General features: G+C 36.3%; 1 protein-coding gene across 3 annotated transcripts in view; it reads right to left on the bottom strand.

The window, feature by feature from the left end:
* PDE10A (phosphodiesterase 10A) overlaps positions 1-21075 on the bottom strand; it is a 248225-nt gene that overhangs the window by 53162 nt on the left and 173988 nt on the right. The window contains exons 9-14 of one of the 3 annotated variants that reach the window (XM_087425040.1): positions 21012-21070; positions 19007-19058; positions 11450-11592; positions 8979-9071; positions 6064-6250; positions 3559-3651 (exon numbers count right to left, since the gene is read on the bottom strand). In XM_087425040.1, the coding sequence (XP_087281166.1) occupies positions 3559-3651; positions 6064-6250; positions 8979-9071; positions 11450-11592; positions 19007-19058; positions 21012-21070 (627 nt within the window). The remainder of the gene's footprint in view (positions 1-3558; positions 3652-6063; positions 6251-8978; positions 9072-11449; positions 11593-19006; positions 19059-21011; positions 21071-21075) is intronic. The other 2 variants (XM_087425041.1, XM_087425039.1) reach the window with 2 other exon arrangements.

Below are 21075 nucleotides of genomic sequence, written 5' to 3'. Positions count from 1 at the left end.
CCAAGAGTATTCAAATTAAAGATGTTATGGAGATGTTGTGTGTGTGTGTGTGTGTGTGTGTGTGTGTGTGTTACTACGCATGTTCCTACAAACAAGGAGACAGGTGAATTTTAGGAGATAGCTTTGTTATACAATCCATTTCCAAATAATATGCATTTTAAATATTTCTAATAAAAGTTTTGTTGGGGATATGCAAAACTCAAGTGTTCTACCCTAAAGTCAGTTCATCATCTACAAATACAAATTTAATTTACATAGTTCTCCTTTGAAGCATATCAAGAACTGTTAAACTTTCTATCAATCTATTCCAAACTATTTTATTAACCTTATCTTTGCCCTGTCATCTATATTACCTTGTCTAGGAAGGTTTTTCCTGAACTTTTTTCCCATTTCTGGCAAAATTAATCATACTCTCCTCAGTACCACCTACTCTATATCTTACATATAAAACTTAAAAACACGACCTCATGTTTGTCTCTCCTAGAAGCAACCTCAGAGAAGGACAGTGTCAAGTGAAAGGCAGCACAGTGAGGAACCGTCAACATGCATTCAGACCCTGGCTCTGTCACATGCTTGCTGTGTGAACTTGGGCAAATTAAACTTCATGTGCACATTTTTTCTTATGTCAAATGGAGATAATAATCACCTCACTCAGGATCGCTGCGAGACTAACTAAATGAGTTTTTATATGTAAAGTGTCCAGAACAGTGCCCGTCCCAGAGTAGGTGTTACATCAAATAAGAGCAGTCCTTATTATAGCCACCTTATATCCACCATCTGGTGCAGAAAGGATACTCACTACTTGGTTGCTGAATTCAGGAATGAATAAAGGTTGAACCATTTATTAAATCTGTCCCTAGCCAATGGCTTTCATTTTAATAATGATTTTTTACACACTCCTCTAATGTTGAATGTCTTCCGATCCAAAATGTACAGAGCTAATTTGCTTGAAAGGACTCTTTTCTCCAGGCAAAAGATATAACAGGTATTACTATCCTGTTGGTTTTTTGCATCATATCAAATTATTTCTTTTTTTTTTTTTTTTTAAGATTTTATTTATTCAGTTTTTTCCCCCCAAAGCCCCAGTAGATAGTTGTATGTCATAGGTTCACATCCTTCTAGTTGCTGTACGTGGGACTCGGCCTCGCGTTGGACGGAGAAGTGGTGCCTCGGGGCGCTCCCGGGATCCGAACCCGGGCCGCCAGCATCAGAGCGCGCGCACTTAACCGCTAAGCCACGGAGCCGGCCTCAAATTATTTCTTTAAAATCATAATATGTATGAGTAAATCAACTGACTTTTAGTTTTAAAATACTCTCAGCCTTTTTAAATGATTCTTTCCATTGACAGTACTATCAATTATCTGTTAACAATGAAAAGATGTTGCCAATCAGAGACATGGCCCTTTCATCCAATAAAAGGAGTGTAATCTAATAGAACTACAGATGAACTTAAGAAGAATAAAGACACATCATGAGGGCTTATGTGGCCCATGTGCCCCGCCTCTCGCACAGGCCTCTTAATCAAACAGGACCACTGAGCCAAACAACAATAAAATGTGCTGTTACATTACCACGGTTCAGTAGTAGAAGCAATTCTCATGTAGGAAACATGCTCCTATTAAGGATGCAATAATGTGTTCAAGAGAAGAACTATTTTAAATTTCCCAGGACTAACACACTTAATCTGACTTAATAATAGCTGGCAATTAAAAGGCACTTCACACTGCACAAACCTTTTCCATATTTATGACCTTAATAAATATTTATGTATATTTTCTAAAAACAAGTGGAACATTGAGGAAAAGGCAGGAGCCTGCAGATGTGATTAACTGCTTGGGACAATGCTCACTACAAGGGGTTTTTTCTCATCTTCGTATGACGCTTGGGGAAAAAAATGCTCAAAATAACAAAGTAAATATGCTCAGAAATACATCATGTAAGTGCCAGAGTCCTCGAGGACCGGAGTTCAGGTCTCAGCTTCCAATGCAGAGGTCTATGAACCAATATTTCCCAATGAGGAAGGCTCGAGGAGCCCCTTGTAAAGCTGCTGTCTTGTTGAAAATGACATGAATGGGGAGTTGTTTTTTTAATACTTAAAAGGACGCTTGCTTCCACAAAGCAAGAAGTATTACTTTAAAGAAGATAAGCGAATTGCTCTTTTTTCTGAATTGGACCAGTTTTGAAATAAACGCAGCACCAAGACCTCACAAACTGGAAGGCGGGGAAGGGAAGTGGAGAAGATGAGCCAGCCTGAACGGCAGGGTCAGAAGGCTGTTACTCTTTTTGAGTTGGAGAAACTGTCCAAACAATATAATTTTGTACAAGCTTTAGTGAGAAGAAATACTGCAGTAAAAAAAACGGTAACGAACTTCACAGAGAGCTGAAGCTTCACTCCGTAGATTTCAACAGGCACCTTCAAAGCAACCAGCCCTGGGTCTACTCGGCCCAAGGACAGGAGAGCTTTACCTCCAGAGTCGGTCAGCCACGTGGGTATGTGACTTGGCTGCCGGCACATACCCCACCTCTCTGTTGGAGAGCAGAAAAAGCTTTGGTGAGTTTTGAAGTGTTTAGAAAAATTACAAGTCATTTCCAATATAAACTAACTCCAGTAATTTTGCCGTAAATAATCAATGTAGAAATAGAATGCCTATTAACTTAGTCATGACTTTTCAGATGGAGTATTATTTTTCTTGTTTTAGTTTGGTATCAGTTTGTTTTAATTTGGTATTTAGTTTGGTATAATCATTTAATCATGATTGAATCTAGGTTTTATGGCGCAACAATCAGGGGGTTAGCTTTAAACCCACGGGGCTAGCTCCTCTAATAACACAGTTGAATTAACTCACTAGTGTTTAAACTGACACTTATGTGTTCTTGGAAGTACACAGTAATTCTTCAAGGGATACAAGGAAACGTGGATACATTTTAAGAGGATCAATTTCCACCTCCTTAACTTTCACACATACTCATACCTAAAAATGACTTTTCCCATCTCCCCTTTCAAAATAACCTCTTTCTCAAATTGCTCTAACACAAAAACCTCTTAACACAAAGGGACAATTTAAAATATCGGTGTTAATGAGGTCTAACAGCGGTTTCTAAAACTTTCATAAAATATTAAAAGTGGACCTAAATAAATTTTCAGCTGACAGATCATTAAAAATAATTTTTGATGATAGAACTATCGGTACTTTTCGGCATCTTAGCTCAGGTGGAGTTCAAAGTAAGAGAAACTTCTATAATAAAACTCTTTCTGCTCCCATCTACTCATTAATGAAAGCGATTCTTATGGTTTCCTTAAACATAAAAGGGACAAGTAGGAATAAAACTGATGCTGAATAGTGGATGCCAAATTTCTCAGTGTCAGTGATCAAAGTTCCAAAGATGGAAAGGAGATGGCCAGAAGGAATTCTGTGGTGTTAGACTGGAGGTATCAACATGTACCCCAGAGAGACAGAGGAAGAGAAAATGGATAGAGAGGCTTATATGTAAACTCTCTTCTAAAATAGTGAGAAAAAGGGGGGAAAAGTTTCAGTGGAGGAACCTGGCAGACACTACCTTAACTGGAGCGATGAACGTTAACATCACCAGCAATGGGCCACGTGCCTGCTCGTAGTGGAGGCCATGAGGCCACGTCATTCTGTGACATTCCTGTCCAAATTATAACTTTAATATAATCATGAGGAAACACGAGGCAAAACCAAATTAAGAAACACTCTATAAAATAACCAGACTATATGCTTCATAAATACCCAGGTCACGACAGACAAAGAGTAAGGATGGTTCCAGATTAAAGAAGACTAAAGAGGGCTGTAGATTAGATAACAGTACCTAATACCTCTTAGGGTCTGAATTGTGTCCTCAAAAATGCATATGATGAAACCACAACGCCCAGTACCTTAGAATGTGACCGTATTTGGAGATAGGGCCTTTAAAGAGGTAATTAAGGTAAAATGAAGTCAATAGGGTGGACCCTAACCCAATGTGACTAGAGTCCTTATAAGAAGAGGAGATCAGAACAGACATGCACCGAGGAAAGACCATGTGAAGACACAGGGAGAAGGAGGCGGTCTACAACTCAAGGAGAGAAGCCTCAGAAGAAACCAAACCTACAGACACCTTGATCTTGGACTTCCGGTCGCCAGAACTGTGGAAAAATAACTTTCTGTTGTTTAAGCCACCTAGTCTGTGGTATTTGTTATGGCAGCCCTAACAAACTAATGCAGTACCAATGTGAATTTCTTGATTTTTTAATTACGCAGTGGAAAAATAAGATGATGCCCTTGTGTTTAGAAAATACAAGCTGAAGTGTTAGGAGTTATGAGACATTTTGTCTGAAACATACTGGCGACTATATCAGAGAGAGACGAAATCCAGAATGAGAGAGAGAGAGAAGAGAAGAGAAAGTAAGAACACCAAAGCAGAAAGGGTAATATATTAACATTTGGGGAGCACAGGTAAAGGATAAGGGAAGTCTTTGTACTATTTTTGCAACTTGCTTTCTGTCTGAAATTATTTCAAAATAAAAAGTGTAAAAAACTTATGCCAAACCTAGTTTCATTCTAACAATAGTTAAATTTATGAATGGGTATATTAACTATTTTTGTTTTAAACCACAGCCATCTCATTAATAAGTAATATTTCCAATAATTTGTACACTGTATTTTTGACAATTATTTATCAAAATTTCATAAAATGATTGCTTTGATCACATATATACTAATAATGACATATCCTACCACAAACCTAAATTAAATTTTAACATTTATTATACATATTTCTCTTAGAATATTATCTTAGGATAATTAATAAAATACTTTAAAGCATAAAACATATTAGAATAAACTTTTGTTGGGTAATAGAAATACATATTCAGAAAGAAAAAAGAATGATGTTCAATTTTCCAATCATAAGACTTTGTCATGGTATTTTTAAGATGGACTATACAGGTATTAAGTTGCTATAGTACTTAGATTCCATTGAATTTATTTAAAAAATGATGAAAATCAATATTCAGAATATACTGGAAATTATACTCTCTGCAACTTTTAAATTAAACAAAACAAATGCAAGCTGTCAATATTTTTATTTATGAGAGAGAGTCACAGGTGCAGAAAGTGTTTGTAGCAAAAAATATTTGACAACTGTACTAGTTTATTTCCAAAGAGCTAGGTAACACAGGGTGCTCGTACTGAATAGCACTGACTGAATTGCAAATGATTATCCCTAGTCACCAGAGTATTATTTTTTGTCATTTTTGTTCCTAATCATCACTCGGCTTTTTCCATTAGTTCTAAGGTTACTCCATAGAACTCAGCTCTATTTCCAAAAAGGCAATTTCTCTAAATTATGAAGGTGGTAACTCCCATTTATATTGATTTAGCTTTATAAAAGGGTTAACAAATTTTTCCTTAACTTCAGAATTCCAGTAATGTCTCTAAAAGGGTTACTAGAGTTTATAGAATATACTAAATGTTTAACTCATTTAAAATATAAAAATGTAAAAGAAAGACGATAAATTCAACTATTTTAAAGTAAGACTTCATAAAATAATTGAACCTTCATTTATTATTCAGTAAACAGGGCAGGCCTGTTGTGAGGATTAAATGAGTTTATACTTATAGCATCTGACAAACATGCTGAGTTGCTTCACTTTTCCTCACAAATGACACTTTCCTGGTTGGTGTTAAAACACGCGTCGTTACTATCTTTTGTACAAGAATCTCAAATGCAGCACATCCGACAAACAATAAGGATTTAAATAACATTTTCCTTATTCATTTCAGTAGATATTGTGAAATATAAACTTATGCTTGAACATTTTACCTTTACATTAACTTCATTTTTCTTTTTTAAAAACTCATACCTTGAAATCAATGCAAAATATTACATTTTTCTTTTCCAAGGCATTTTAAGGCATTTCCTAAAATATGTACAACCAGGAATCACTCCTTCTGGCTTATAAAGGAAACTTACAGGAAAAAAACTACTTAACGTACTTTATTTAAAAGGTTTTAAATTAATATCAAGTAGTTAAAAAGGTGTTTAAAAAAGATTACTTACATTGGCACAGTGTAAGGCTAAAGCACAAAAGACGGCAAACATTTTGAAGTTGTTTTCATCTGTTTTGGAGAAGGCACTGCCACTGATTTTGTTCACCATCTGCACCACGCCGATCACGCTGCCTCGACTCACGATGGGCATGCACAGGATATTCCGGGTGGTGTAGCCCGTGTACAAGTCTACTTCTCTGTGGGAATGTTAAGGAACAAAACAACAATGCACAAGAAACAACAGGCAGAAGAAAATAAACGACACGTTCTATCACACATCTCAACTCAGTTTTGCGATGGACATGCCTCTACTACAAATGACTATAAGGGAACTGCTAGCTCTACGTTCAAGGACAATGTGACATTTGAAGGTGTTTTATTAAAACCTTTTCAAAAATATTCTATAACCAATTTGTTCTTTTGTTTTCAAGAGAGTTGTTCAGAACAGTCTCTACGAGGCTCTCAGCTTATCATTTGGTTTTAAGTATCCAGCATCACTAAGTAAACAGAGATGAACTGTAGATTCAGAGAAAAATATAATAAATTTGGTGAAATAACATGTTCCTTTGAACTTGGTCATATATATGAGAGATGAAACTTGTTAATAAACAAAGTTAAATGGGAGTTATCACCTTAAAAATTCCAAGCAGGGCTCAGAAAACCTTACTGTATGGGTCAAAGCAGTCCTCTCCTGTTTTATAGATGGAGTCTTAATGGAAGCCAACCACACCATTCCTTCATGGAGTACCACCGCCCTACAAGAGGACCGAGGCCTTGCGACAGAGCCATTATGGCTGATAAAGCCACAACTACTTACTATCTGATCCTTAATACAAAAGGTTTGCTGACTCCTGATTTACAGGAAATTCTTGATGAAAACAGGACTCAGTTCCACAGAAGCAACCATAGAACTAAAGGCAGTTAGTTAGGTGGTAGTCTTTTGTGCCCAGCTTCTTTCACTTAGAGTAATGTTTTTGAGAGTCATCCATGTTGCTGCACCTATCATTGGTTTGGCCTTTTTTTTTTTTTATTGTGAGGAAGACCAGCCCTGTGCTAACATCTGCCAATCCTCCTCTTTTTGCTGAGGAAGACTGGCCCTGGGCTAACATCCATGCCCATCTTCCTCCACTTTATATGGGACGCCACCACAGCATGGCTTGACAAGCAGTGTGTCAGTGCGTGCCTGGGATCCGAACTGGCGAACCCCGGGCCACCACAGCAGAGCACGCACTTAACCGCTTGCGCCACCGGCCGGCCCCTGGTTTGGGCCTTTTTACTGCTGAGTAGTATTCTATGGTATGGATATATCACATTTTATTTAACCATTCACCAGTTAATGGACACTGTTATTTAGTAACAGCCACTTTTTGGCAATTACGAAAAATGCTGCTTTGAAGATTTGCATACGCATCTTTGTGTGGACAGATGTTATTTTTCTTGGAGAGATACATAGGAATGGAGCTGACTGAGTACAGTAAGTGTGTGATTAACTTGACAAGAAACTGCGAAACTGTTTTCCAAAGCGATTGTACCATTATACATCCCCATCAGCAAAATATGAGGGTCCCAGTTTCTCACATCCTCGCCAACCCTTGCTAATGACAGTCTTGTAACATTTTAGCCATTCAAGCTAGGGTGTAGCGGGATCTCATTGCCAATTAAATTTACATTTCCCTCACGTCAAACATTTTTTCATGTCTTTAATGTCCAGTCATACATTGTCTTTGGTGAAGTGTCTGTTAAAATCGTGTGTCCTATTTATTAAATTGGGTTATCTTATTACGATGTTGGAGGAGTTGTTTACATTCTGGATGTTGTCAAATATATGTTTTACAAGTATTTTCTCAAAATCTGTTGCTTGCCTTTTCACATTTCTAATAGTTGACCCATAAATGTTTACATAAAGGTTTTATATAAAAATATATAAATATTTTTAATATTTAAGCACTAAAATAACCAGTTTGTTTTGTTTGGAAAAAAACATTTTTAGCATACTCTTATTTTATCCATAAAACATACTACTAGGATATAGCTATGTTTAGATACCAGTTCTGTATATCTGACATTCATCAATCAAACACCTGAAAAAAATTCCTCATTGCTTCTGTTATCAAATTGTCTCTTAAAATAAACCAAATGTTTGAATTAACTCAACACTGCTATCAAAATATCTAAACTATTACAACCAAATAGTCACAGAATCAATCTTGAGACTTTCCATTTCTAGAGATTTACTACAATTGGATTAGATAATTTGGTTTCTAGTTCTCCAAACGAACTCAAAACAAAACAAAAAATCTTTATAAGCCATTCTAATATCCAACTTGAATAATATAAGATAAAAGCTATAATTTATTGAGTTCCTACTTTGTGTCAGGTAAAGTAGCCAGACTTTTTATGAGTATTTAATCTTAAATACAACAAAAAAACCCTACAAAATAGGCATTATCCTACCCATTTTAAAGATGAGGAAATTGAGGCTCAGAGAGATTAAGTAACTTACCCCAGGTCACTCTAGAGCTAACAAATGACAGAATTGGCATTCAAAAGTCAGTACTTTTATCACTAGTTGTTACAGCCTTTTAGGGTAGGGTCTGATAGAGAAATTCTCAGGACAAAAGGATGACAGTATAGTGGAAAAAAAAAGCAGCTTCATAAATTTAAACTCTTACTTTTTAGTTGCTTTTATAACACTTGATGAATTCCTATAGTTGGGTATCATTAATGGTTTAGAATTCACCATTTTATAAATCTCTGGCAACACTGACCAGTAATAACAGAGCTGCTTCAAAGAAAGAACTGCAGAGCAGCAAGGAGGAAAGGAGTACCTGAGCTGGGATGTGGAGAACGGGGGCTCCACCGCAGAGGTTCCAGCCCGTGGCACGTGAAAGCAGCAGCCGAGGGAGCACACAAAGTGCTTCTTACCTGTTAAAGCGTGGGTCCGCATAGGCATCCGGAATGTTCAGGACTTCCCCTGTTCTTGCTACTTGGCCAGCAATCCCTTTCTCAATTGAAAATCTGCACATACAAAAGAGAGCGACACGCCAATTAAAACAGAGATGCTGTAAAATAATTTGAAACATTTCACCGTCACCAAATATTATATAAAAATGCACTGGTTTATTTTAAAGGCTTGCCTTAATTTTACATTTACATATTCCAAATCATATTTTTTATTATAAAATGTGTAAAGATAAAGCAGAAAAACATTGCATTTTAATCACTTGAGAATCTTGTTTTTAAGATATAATTCACAATATATTAAATTATAATGGACCGCAAATTGAAATTGAAAAATTAACTAGCATTCTCCTGCACTGACCAATAATAATCCTTTATATTTGCCAAGTACCTTGTAATTTACAAGGTGCTTCAACATAAATTTTATGGGTTCAGTAACTTGATAACATTCCTAAAATATTAGTGGCACAATAAAAATAAGAATGTAGGTTTACACCAGTATACTTTCCATCATAAATATAAACAAACTCACAGGTTATGTCTGATTTTGAAACACTACACAGGACTAGCATTTTAAGGCATTTGCAACACAAGTACTACATAAAAATAACACAATTCACAATTTCTAGTATTCTTACTTTTCTAATTTGTTAAATTTAAAAACAGTCAAAATCAAACATTATCTGATTACACTTAATTATGTTTTGATATTTTAATATCACCATTTTCTTATATAAATACATTCTCATATTTATAGTTTTCTCATTATCAAATTATCATCATACATGCACTCCTTTTGAAATTTAGTTAAGAATGATGTGTACAATCCACATTATCTATGCATTTCAACAGCTTAAATATAACTTTCATAACACTACATTTTCAACATTATAGAAAATAATCATTATTGAAATACAGCTCCACCCTAAGGCTTCTCCCTAAGGAAAATTCAAAAGAGAATTGACACAAGAGAGAATTAACTTTCTTAAAACACCCATAAGTGAACCCAAGATTGCGTAAAATGCAGGTTGATTTCGTCCAGGTTTTCTTGAGCTTTGCGCAACACGAACACAACAAATTATGCAAAGAGCATTAGGATCCATTTCATGACTTATGCTTGACTTTCTCGGTCAAGGATAGTCTGAACTGTAACCTTGATTCAGCTCTCTGTGGTCTGCTAACTCAGGTCAGTGGAAGCCATAATTAAGAAGCACGGCCTCACATAAACGGTCAGCTGAGAGAGAAAGAGCCAACCACATCGCCCTCACTATTTCTCCCGTGTGTGTAAACACAGGCTTCAAGTTACTATCTTTAAAATGAGATCAATACCAGCACCATGAGGGAACACTTGAATCTTCAGCAAGAGAAATGACTTTACCTAAATAACTATATTCAGACTGATTTACCGAGATGTAAAACACAAACAAACCAAAAATAAAATAATTTTTTTAAAAAACCTAACTAGTGCCTATAAGTCAGAGTGATGTGGGTATGGCATACAGGAGCCATCTCCCTGGGACTGCAGAGGGGCAGTGCCCAGGCGGGCAGTGGTGAGGGCTGGTGGGGGACCACACTCTGTGTCTCCTTCACACCTGCCTAGTTCCCTTATATGACAGACGGCCCAAATGAACAGCAATTCTTAATTAATAAGGAACAGCGTTGTCCTAGAATGTTGTAATTACCAAAGCCCTTTAGAGTGTTTTGTGGAAAAACAGGTAAACAAGATACACAAAGCAAAAGAAATGCAAATGTCTTAAAAAAAACTCAATTGTTGAATGTTAAGCTTGATTCTTAAAAGTTTTGTGACAGTGCTCCTTGTAGGTGTTCAGATTGTGATAGGGTTGAGCCACCATGCCTGTACCAGCCACACAAACTCCATTCTGTTCATTTGAGTGACAACAGCTGCCACTTAAAGAACAAAGAAGGCTTCAGTTTTGAGATGCAACAGAAGCGTCCTCTATGATCAGCTCAACCAACTGTTGGGTGATAGAATAATGTGCTGAAGTCATTAAATATACCAAGTCCATTTCCACTGGGGACTGGACTTGGAGACAGCCCCAGAGGTTGGGAAGGGGTGGGGGCCAAATGTTTAAGTACACTCTTGCTCCTAGCCACGGGAAAACCTGCCGACTCCAGGCGGGGTGCACCTTTACCTACCTGGGAGCACTAGTAAGTTTTTCCAACATGATTTCCAAAAGGACCGCCTCCGGAAGACGGCATTTCCAGGAGTGACGCTAAAGCTTCCTAGGCGCGGTTTCGCTGGCACTGCCATGTCATTCCCAGAAGCACTACCTTCAGGAGGCGGGTCCTGGTGGGAATGATATCACAGTATGACAAGTACTGTCAGCACACCTGTGAACAGGCACAGAAAAGTGGGTGACAGAACACCTGCACAGCGCAAACACAGCAAATCGACAGTCCACTTCTAGCTATACCTTATTTCTTTGGTCTTCTTGAAGATGGGCTTGCCTTCTTTTTCCTCCCCGATATCAAAGAGGTCTGAGTATAACTCCTTGTTCTTATGGTCCACCTGGAAAAGTGCACAACGATCGGCATTCACCAGGTTTTTTGCATATATCTAAAGACAAACAATAAAACAAGGGTAAGCCAATGAGAAAGTCAAAGAGTACACAGGTAAACTTTATCAGAAATAAATACTAATTTTGGCTATCCTATACTTTAATTGGGTAGGAAATTAGCAATTTAAGTAAATAAATATAGGTATTACAAACACACACACAAAAATATACGTCACTGTCAACGTGCTAACACTAGCAGACACCAACACGAATAGACAAGCAGCAGCTATGCGTCCATGCCGTGGTGCTGGATGCTGAAATACGACAACACTTCCGCATGAGTTGGAAAGCAGCTACTGGCCTAACTCCCTAAGAACCTCTCTGCCACCCTGTCCCTCCGCCAGAACCTCTCAGGCCTCCCTGGTGCTCTGGTCTGAGCCTCTGTCAGCTCTAAGGCCAGTATCCATTCTGATTGGTTGGTGTTTGTGACACACCAGTTGTAAAAAATATGAAATATAACTTCTAATGAGACACAGAATTCATATCTACATTAGTTACATTTTATTTGCTGTGCTAATAATGTATAACAATTATTAAGTGTTTACTATGTGCCAGACACTTTTTATATACTTTATGTGCATCAATTCATTTAATCCTCACAATAACAATATGAACTCAGGGAACATTTTTATCTCCACTTTACATATTAGGAAAATTGAGGCACAGAGAGGTAACTTAACTTGTCTGCTATCAGATGGCTAGTAAATGATGGATCAGGTACCTGCACTCACACTAGATGTTTACATGGCCTGTGCTCTTATAACAAATATGCTCTTCCTCTTCTGAATGGAAAACTACGTATTCACTTCATCATTCATTCGTTCATCAATTTCCTTCAACAAGTATATCTTTAATGCCTAACACATCCCACTTTCCCCAGTGGGTTGGGGCTACAGTTATGTTGCAAATACAATAGTTACCTATATTGAGAATTCTGGCAAACTCAACTATCCAGATGACAGACATGAAATTATTCCTCAGAGACAAAGAATTAATTCTCAGAGAAAAACAGCCATCATAGACTCTATGCAAGAGGGAGATGGGCCACCTTGTGGCCAGAGGAAAATATATAATCTCATGTGAAATTGGTTCATCCTCATATTACATGCTTCTCTTTACTGCTATTATAAATTGTACTCATTCACTCAACAAATACTGACTGTGCCTAATATGCCAAGGACTGAGTATACTGGATATTATATCAGAACTTCCAGTTTATTTGTACTCCATAGCCTGTGAGTTCTGTGATAGCACAAACTGCTTCGTTTTTCCCACAGTATTCCAAATGCCCAAAACAAGTCCTAGCATAGAGGTCGGCTAACTATAGTCCATGAGCCAAGTCCAGCCCATTGCCTGTTTTTGCAAATCTTAGTAGTATTGGGACACGGCCATGTGCATTCCTTTATGTATTGCTATGGCTGCTACAACGGCATAGTTGAGTAACTGCAATAGACTATGGCTCATGAAGCACAAAACTTTACTATTGGACCCATTACAAAAAAGTTTGCCAACTTTTAGCTTAGAACATATGAGATCTACATAACCTAAAAATTCTCAGTAAATATTTGAGAAAGGAAGAACGGCATACAGGTAGGGAGAGAGTGATGGGACTGTGTTGTTGGCAAATACAGAAGAATCACCCATTTCTTTTGCAAACTTGTGATATCTTGATTTATTAAATAATGATCCTGCACTATTGAAGATTAAATTACATACAGTAAAATTTGCATCCCTAGTGCCTAGGGTCATGTTAGTTGCTTAATACTTTGACACAAATTTATGTTAATAATTATAAAAATCTAGATGAAATGAACAATTTTCCGGAAAAATGATGTGAGTTTAGAAGGAGTTGAAAATCTGACTAGAACCCGAATCATAAAGACAACTGAAATATTGTCAAAGAATTTCCCCGTAAAAGGCATCAGGCCCAAGTGATTTCAAATACCAGTTATTTAAGAATCTTCAACAACTAAATTTCCATCCAGTTTAAACTGTTCTAAGTTCAGAAAGAACAAAACTTCTCCAGTTATTTTTATCACTCCTGCTATGCCACTGATACTGAAAACTGGCAAAGACACTATAAAAAAGAAAATCATAGACCAATTTACCTTGGAAACAGAAGCAAAGTCATAAATAAAAATATTAGCGAATCAAACAGGAATAAATTAACAAATATTATAATATTTAAAAATTACAATTTATTCAGAACTGTTCAGTATCATAAAGTCTATTATAATTCATAATAGCAATAAGAGAAAGGAGAAAAATCATATGATTATCTTTATGGTTGTCAAATGTATGTGATGAATTTCAGCAATCATTCATGATAAAACCTTTAGCAAAATAAAATAGAAAAATATATATAGAGAGAGATCCTAACAATATTTTCCTGAAAACAACAGTCTACATCATAGCAATTGGTAAAATTTCAGAATCGTCCCATTTAGGTTAAGACATTAAAGTGAAGAACAAGACAAAGACTTGTTATCATAATTATTAATACACAATTAGGTAAGAAAAAGATGAGCATGTACATATTTGAAGAGACAAAAGTTTTACTATTTGGTGATAATGTTACTGAATATGTTGAAGAAATAAAAAAAATCAACTGGAAAACAATTACAAGTAGTAAGAAAGGCTTCTCTTTTAAGATGAGTAACTCTAAACATGTTTACCTTTTCATTCTCCTTAAATATTAAGCTTTCAGTTTGAAATGACATTCACACGCTGAAAAGGAACTAATAAAGATATCCTAGACATATTTCGTTAATATTTATGAACTCCAAGCATCAGGTCATTTTAAAAAGCCCCCTCCCTCTCCTATACACACTCACAGGCCCACAAACTCACCAACATGTTTACTTATAAGTAAAAAACAATTCTTGGGCCTGGCCCAGTGGCATAGTGGTTAAGTTCACGTGCTCTGCTTTGGCAGTCCAGGGTTCGCAGGTGCAGATCCCAGGTGCGGACCTACACACTGCTCTATCGAGCCATGCTGTGGTGGCACCCCACATACAAAATAAAGGAAGACTGGCACAGATGTTAGCTCAGCCACAATCTTCCTCAAGCAAAAAGAGGAAGATTGGCAACAGATGTGAGCTCAGGGCCAATCTTCCTCACCAAAAAAACCCCCCAAAACAAAAAAAAAAACCAATTTTTGATAGCAACAGTGAATTTAAAATTCAGTGGAAATACATCTTCAAATTTCTGAGGAAAACTTACTTTAAACCCAAAATTCTTTACCAAGTCAAACTAGGATTCAATCATAAGGCAAAATAAAGATATTTCAGAAGTACACAGAACTCAGAAAACTACTACCTTTGAACTGTTTGGGAAAGGGAGATGTGCTCAAGCAAAAATAAACAAATAGATAAATTCAAGAAAGCATGGGAAAATTTGGGTGACAAGAAAGAGTGATGAGCAAAGAAACCACTAAAGCTATAATGAAACTGTAAAATTTGTTAGTAAATGATATCTAAGAAATTACAGATGTAATATAAAAGAGTTAATTAAAAAACAGACCTCACATATCTGATTGTGTCAAAAAACATATAAGCTTAGCAGGTAAAACAGGAGGAAGTTGGGGCAAGCCCCGTGGCATAGTGGTTAAGTTTGGCACATTCCACATAGGTGGCCTGAGTTTGCAGGTTCAGATCTTGGGAACGGATCTACACCACTCTTCAGCCACACCGTGGCAGCAACCCACACATAAAGTAGAGGAGGACAGCACAGCACAGATGTTAGCTCAGGGCTAATCTTCCTCAGCAAAAAAAAAAAAGGAGGAAACAAAAGTATGCTATTTTTTTTATCTTGTTAGCAAAGTTCATGATGACACAGACACTGATTATTTATTAAGTGAGCTTAGAGCTGGCAGGGCTAGCTTTGTCATCTTGTGGGAAGAGACCTCCAGAGAACAAGGACCACGCAGAGTGGGGCCAAACACAGAAGGGCATATTCCTGAAAATATAACTTGAGCCCCAAGGTGCAGCAATTATAGAAGTCTGAATATTCAAGGACTCTTCAGTGATATGAGCCAGGCACTTTCTCCTTTTATTTTCTCAAGCTAATTTGAGTTATGTAGTTGATATTTTTGCTTACACCAGAGTCCTGATTAACAAACAAGCTCAAGGAAAGTCTGATAAGAGAGAGAGAGAGAGAGAGAGAGAGAGAGAGAATCTTGATTAATTGCATAATTGCATGAGGAAGAAAATATAAGTACAGATCAGAAGGATATTTAAAGTACCTACAGATTTACAAAAATCAATTTGGAAGTCCCATTCACTAACTTGCAACTAGCAACAGAGCCACCTCACCACAGAGCATTTAAAAAATAGTGAGGCAGGACCGGCCCCATGGTGTAATGGTTAAGTGCACGAGCTCTGCTGCTGGCGGCCTGGGTTCAGATCCTGGGTGTGCACTGATGCACCGCTTGTCAGGCCATGCTGAGGCAGCGTCCCATATAAAGTAGAGGAAGATGGGCACAGATGTTTAGCCCAGGGCCAGTCTTCCTCAGCAAAAAGAGGAGGATTGGCAGATGTTAGCTCAGGGCCGATCTTCCCCACAAAAATAAATAAATAAAAAAGTAAAAAATTTTAAAAAACCCAAAAAACAACAATTCCATTTATAATAGCATTAAAAATTAAAATACTTGGAAATAATTTTACCAAAATAAGAGCAATACTTACACTCTGAAAATTACAAACCACTGTTGAAAAAAAGTAAGACAATCTAAACAAATGGAAAGACACTCATGTTCACGTATCGGAAGACTTAATATTGTTAAGACAGCAACATTCCCCAAATGGATCTGTGGATTCAACACAATCCCTATCAGAATCCCCTCTGAATTCTTTGTAGAAATTGACAAGCAGATTTCTAAAATTTATATGGAATTGCAAAGGACCCAAAACAGCCAAAAAATATTGAAAAAGAAGAACCAATATGGAGAACTCACACTTTTTGATTTCTAAACTTTCTACAAGGCAACAGTAATGAAGATAGTGTGGTACTGTCATTAAGACAGACATATAGATCAATGGAATAGAATTAAGAGCCTAGAAATAAAACCATATGTCCATGCTCAACTGTTTTTTGACAAGACCATTTAAAGGCAAAAGAGTAGTCTTTTCAACAAATGGTGCTGGTAAAACTGGACAGCCATATGCGAAAGAATAAAGTTAGACCCTTACACCATAAACAAAAATTACCATAGATCAAAATTCTAAATGTAAAAGCCAAAGCTATAAAATTCATAGAAGAAAATATTGGAGTAAGTTTTTATCATCTCTGATTTGGCGGTGGATTCTTAAGTATGAAACCATAAGCATGAGCAACAAAAGAAAAAAATAGATAAATTGGACTTCATCAAAATTAAAACCTTTTGTGCTTCAAAATACACTATCAAGAAAATGAAAAGACAACCCACAGATGGAAGAAAATATTTGCCAATCATAAATCAGATAAGAGAGCTGTACCTAGAATATATAAAGAACTCTTACAACTCAATAGTAAAAAGACAAAGAACAATTAAAAAGCGGCCAATGGATCTGAATAGATATTTCCCCAGAGAAGATATACAAATGGCTAATAAGCACAAGAAAAGATGTTCCACATCATTAGTCACTAGAGAAACACCAATCAAAACCACACTGAAATAGCACTTTGCATCCACTATGATGGAAATATCAAAAAGTCAGATGATAACCAGCGTTGGTGAGACTGTGTAGAAATTGGAACCCACATGCATTGCTGGTGGGAATGTCAAATGGTGCAACTGCAGTGGAAAACAGTTTGGCAGGTCCTCAAAAAGTTAAACATAAAATTCCCACGTGACCCAGCAATTCCACTCCTAAGTATATAATGAAAATAACTGAAAACAGGTATTCAAATAAAAAATTGCACATGAGTGTTCAAAGCAGCACTATTTACATTAGCCAAATCATGGAAACAACCCAAACATCTATCAGCTGATGAAAAAAAAGGGGTATGTATATCTATACAACACAATATTATTCAAGCATAAAAAGGAATGAAGAAGTGATACATGCTACAACATAGATGAACTCTGAAAACATCACACTAAGTGAAAGAAACCAGGCATGAGAGCCCGCAAATTATATGAATCCTTTTATATGAGATGTCTAGAATAGGTAGATCCAAGGAAAAAGAAAGTACACTAGTGGTTGCTTAGGACCGGGGGGTGGAAGGTACAGGAGCGTAGAGAGCTGATGGCTAACGTGGTATGGAGTTTCTTTTTGAGATGATGAAAATGTTCTAAAGGGGACTGGTGATGGTTGCACATATCTGTGAACATACTAAAAACCACTGAATTGAACACTTTAAATGGATAAATAGTATGGTATGTGAATTATATCTCAATAAAGCTGTTTTAGAAAAATAATATTAATAATACAAGGACTAGTCAATAATTGTTTCTTGTACTCCTAGTACAAGCTCTATGTCTGTCCATATTATATCTTTATATTTTTGTATTCTTCTTAATACTTTTCCATGCTTTACAAATTCCTTAAATTTTGTCTTAACCAAATAAGTTAGTTTTTTACTGTGCAATAAAGTGTTCTCTTTTTTGTCCAAATAAAACCATCAATATAATTACATAAAGAATGTAATAGCTTCTAATATAAAGTAATAACCTGTAATGTTACTCTCTAATTACCCTCAGTAAACTTTCTGTCTCTACAATACATTGAGCATATCACACTCCATACTCGCCCACCATGATATCAAAGAGAAATAGATCAGTGCCCATCACGAAACCTGGAAATGAGGAAACCCTTACTGGAGAGAACTACTATATTTTGAGAAAGACCAGGGAAGGAGAAAGAATATTTATCAAAACATACAACAGGGCACGAATGGTACCAAGCAAGCCTGGCCATCATGGGGCACACATACACATCACTTTGACTACTGGAAGCCTCTTCTTTAATGGAATCTCGCCACAGCACTAAAGCAGCAGCACAGAGAAATATGGATAAAGCTCCACTTGTAGGCTTTCAGCTCCAGAGGCCTATTAGCCTTCTAGAAGAGACACACAATTAAGACTAAAACTGAGTAGAATGAACCTCAAGATCAGGAAGAATTAGTTGGGAATTCCTAATAAACCTATATGCAACAGGCATTTTGTAGATTATGAAAAGAAACCAAATGTTATTTCAAAGTAGAGCTTGCCACTAAATAATGAAAAGCTCAGATAGTTTTCAAGACTTTATTTAAAACCCTCCAAAATTAATAGAAGTGACAAATAAAGTGAGGCCTCCAGATCACTAAGCGCTCCTTTTTCGTCATATTTAAAACAGCTTGCATGTCTAATACATTAAAATATTCCACCATACATTAGGACATAAATCTAAGGGTTAAATAAAATCATTTTCAAAACAAAAGGCAACCTACCATTATGTGTTCAAGTAGAGAATCTATTGCGACTATGTTATCAAAATATGTTCTGGAAAAAAGAAACATAAAACCTGTAAGTAATCTTATTTAGAACACAGAACATATTAAACTTTGAATACATTTCCCAGTTTTGCCTACATTTAAATAAAAAACATAAAGATATATGTTGTTTGATTTTTGTCCTTTTAGGAAAACAACCAATAAGATTATTTCAAAGAGATAAAGGAAACTTTATCATTGATTTTAGTATGAAGACTCTAATTCCAGAAAATGTATTAAATAACTGTTTTATTGGTAAATACCAATATAGAGAGAAAGTTTGTAGCATTCAACTAAAACTATGAAGGAATACAACTGGGTTCACCATATTTAATATTTTCATTAATAACTTCGATCTGAACTAAAAATATTTAAATTTGCTACATCTCATTAATATGGTTAAAATGTAAATTATCACTGGAAAACTGAAATGTTAAAATGAGTTTAACTGTACTGAGAAAGCAATGTAATTCATTTGAGAAGAAATATCAAAATATATGTAATGATTTGTATTTAATGACGTCACTTAATGAGTTCACACAGTAAAATATATATTCATTTTTATGAACAGCAAGTAAATATTTTGGAGGTGTATGGTATATATATTAAAATGTAAACTTGATAAACAGATGAATCAATAGGCATGTATTTTAGGCAATATGTAAAGAAGTACTCTTACTATAGCATCTGTTCGCAAGGTACTGCTTTCAGCGTAGGTTTGTGTAAACTTAGCAACGTACTCAGAATTAAGATAACCCATAGTAATACACAATGCCTTTCATTTAAAAGACAAATTATTTACCTTAAGCCACTAAGGCCTAGAACATGCTTAATTACCCTGTACAGTGAAGAATGTACTGCAAGAAAGATGGTAAAGTAAATGGATTTCCTGCTGGGGAATCGATTTAAAGTGTCACATGAGGGATTTAATTAGACTTCGGAAGACTTGTAACATATTCAAACACATAGGCAAGAGAAGGTGCCCAGGTTCCCTTTGTATGTGTTTTGAGGTAGTAATATCATGTGCCCCAGAGCTATTGTTTAATTCTGTCCCAAAGATAGTTGACCTAAGAAATCAAAAGAGAGCTCTTTTAGTCCCATATTTCTCTAATTTTATATTTCAGAAAATAAGTGTAACATGAGGCAGCAACTTCAGACTAATTGATCATGGGGATCAAGATACTTATTGATGAGTAAGTTATTAAGTGCTGCCCAAGTGATAAGTGAGAGAAAACAGGATCAGAGTCGCTGCCGGCAGCTGTGGAAGAACAGATACATTATTTCTTTAGGAAACTTGTCAGAGGACATGACCCCAAAGTTATCACGTCTTGGGGCATTTTTCAGATTTCAACAATTAAGCAGATAGGTCAGACATATAGAAGATCTTCCCTGTAGCAAGCAAAACCAATATGAAGCTAGAATTTAATAAATATCTGTAATCGCTTCCACTGCCAGCCCAAGGGAGTTTTTCTAGGTTGAACTTGAGAGAAATGGAACATTTTCCCTAAAATGATATCTGAGTTACTATACATGGGAAAATTAAAATAATAATATTAATACTATGGTCTGATTTACTGACATTTGTAGAAATGCCAGAGAGGACTTTTTGGAAAATAATAAACTAGAACATTTCCTCTCCTTTGCTTCGATTGCTGTCTGTTTTCTCCTACAAAAATAGAAATACTTAGTGTCTTTAACGTGTTATTTTGAAAATATACACGAAATTGCAAATTAAGATCATCACCTATACATCTGCAACCCTTCACTTGTAAGGTGAACATGGATGAGATTGTAGCTCTATGGTCCAAAATACGATCAACCATTCTAACCAGACTACTTGCACAGTGAAGACTGATCTTGCGTTACTGACTGCAGTGGACAGCAGCCCGTTACCATCAGGGCCTGCACTTAATTTAAACCGTCGATCAATGGGAGCTGCCACGTCCCTGGAACGAACGCTTACTTTGATACGTCGAGTAGAAAGTCATTCAGTTCAGTCTGCTTGGCAAGGCCTCTGCATACCTGCC

The sequence above is a fragment of the Ceratotherium simum genome, chromosome 38 (genome assembly GCF_057802395.1).
Source record: "Ceratotherium simum simum isolate JZ-2026a chromosome 38, ASM5780239v1, whole genome shotgun sequence".
In the NCBI taxonomy this organism is placed as follows: domain Eukaryota; kingdom Metazoa; phylum Chordata; class Mammalia; order Perissodactyla; family Rhinocerotidae; genus Ceratotherium; species Ceratotherium simum.
The sequence above is the reverse complement of the archived record's forward strand: the minus strand, read 5'-3'. Positions and strand labels throughout refer to the sequence as shown.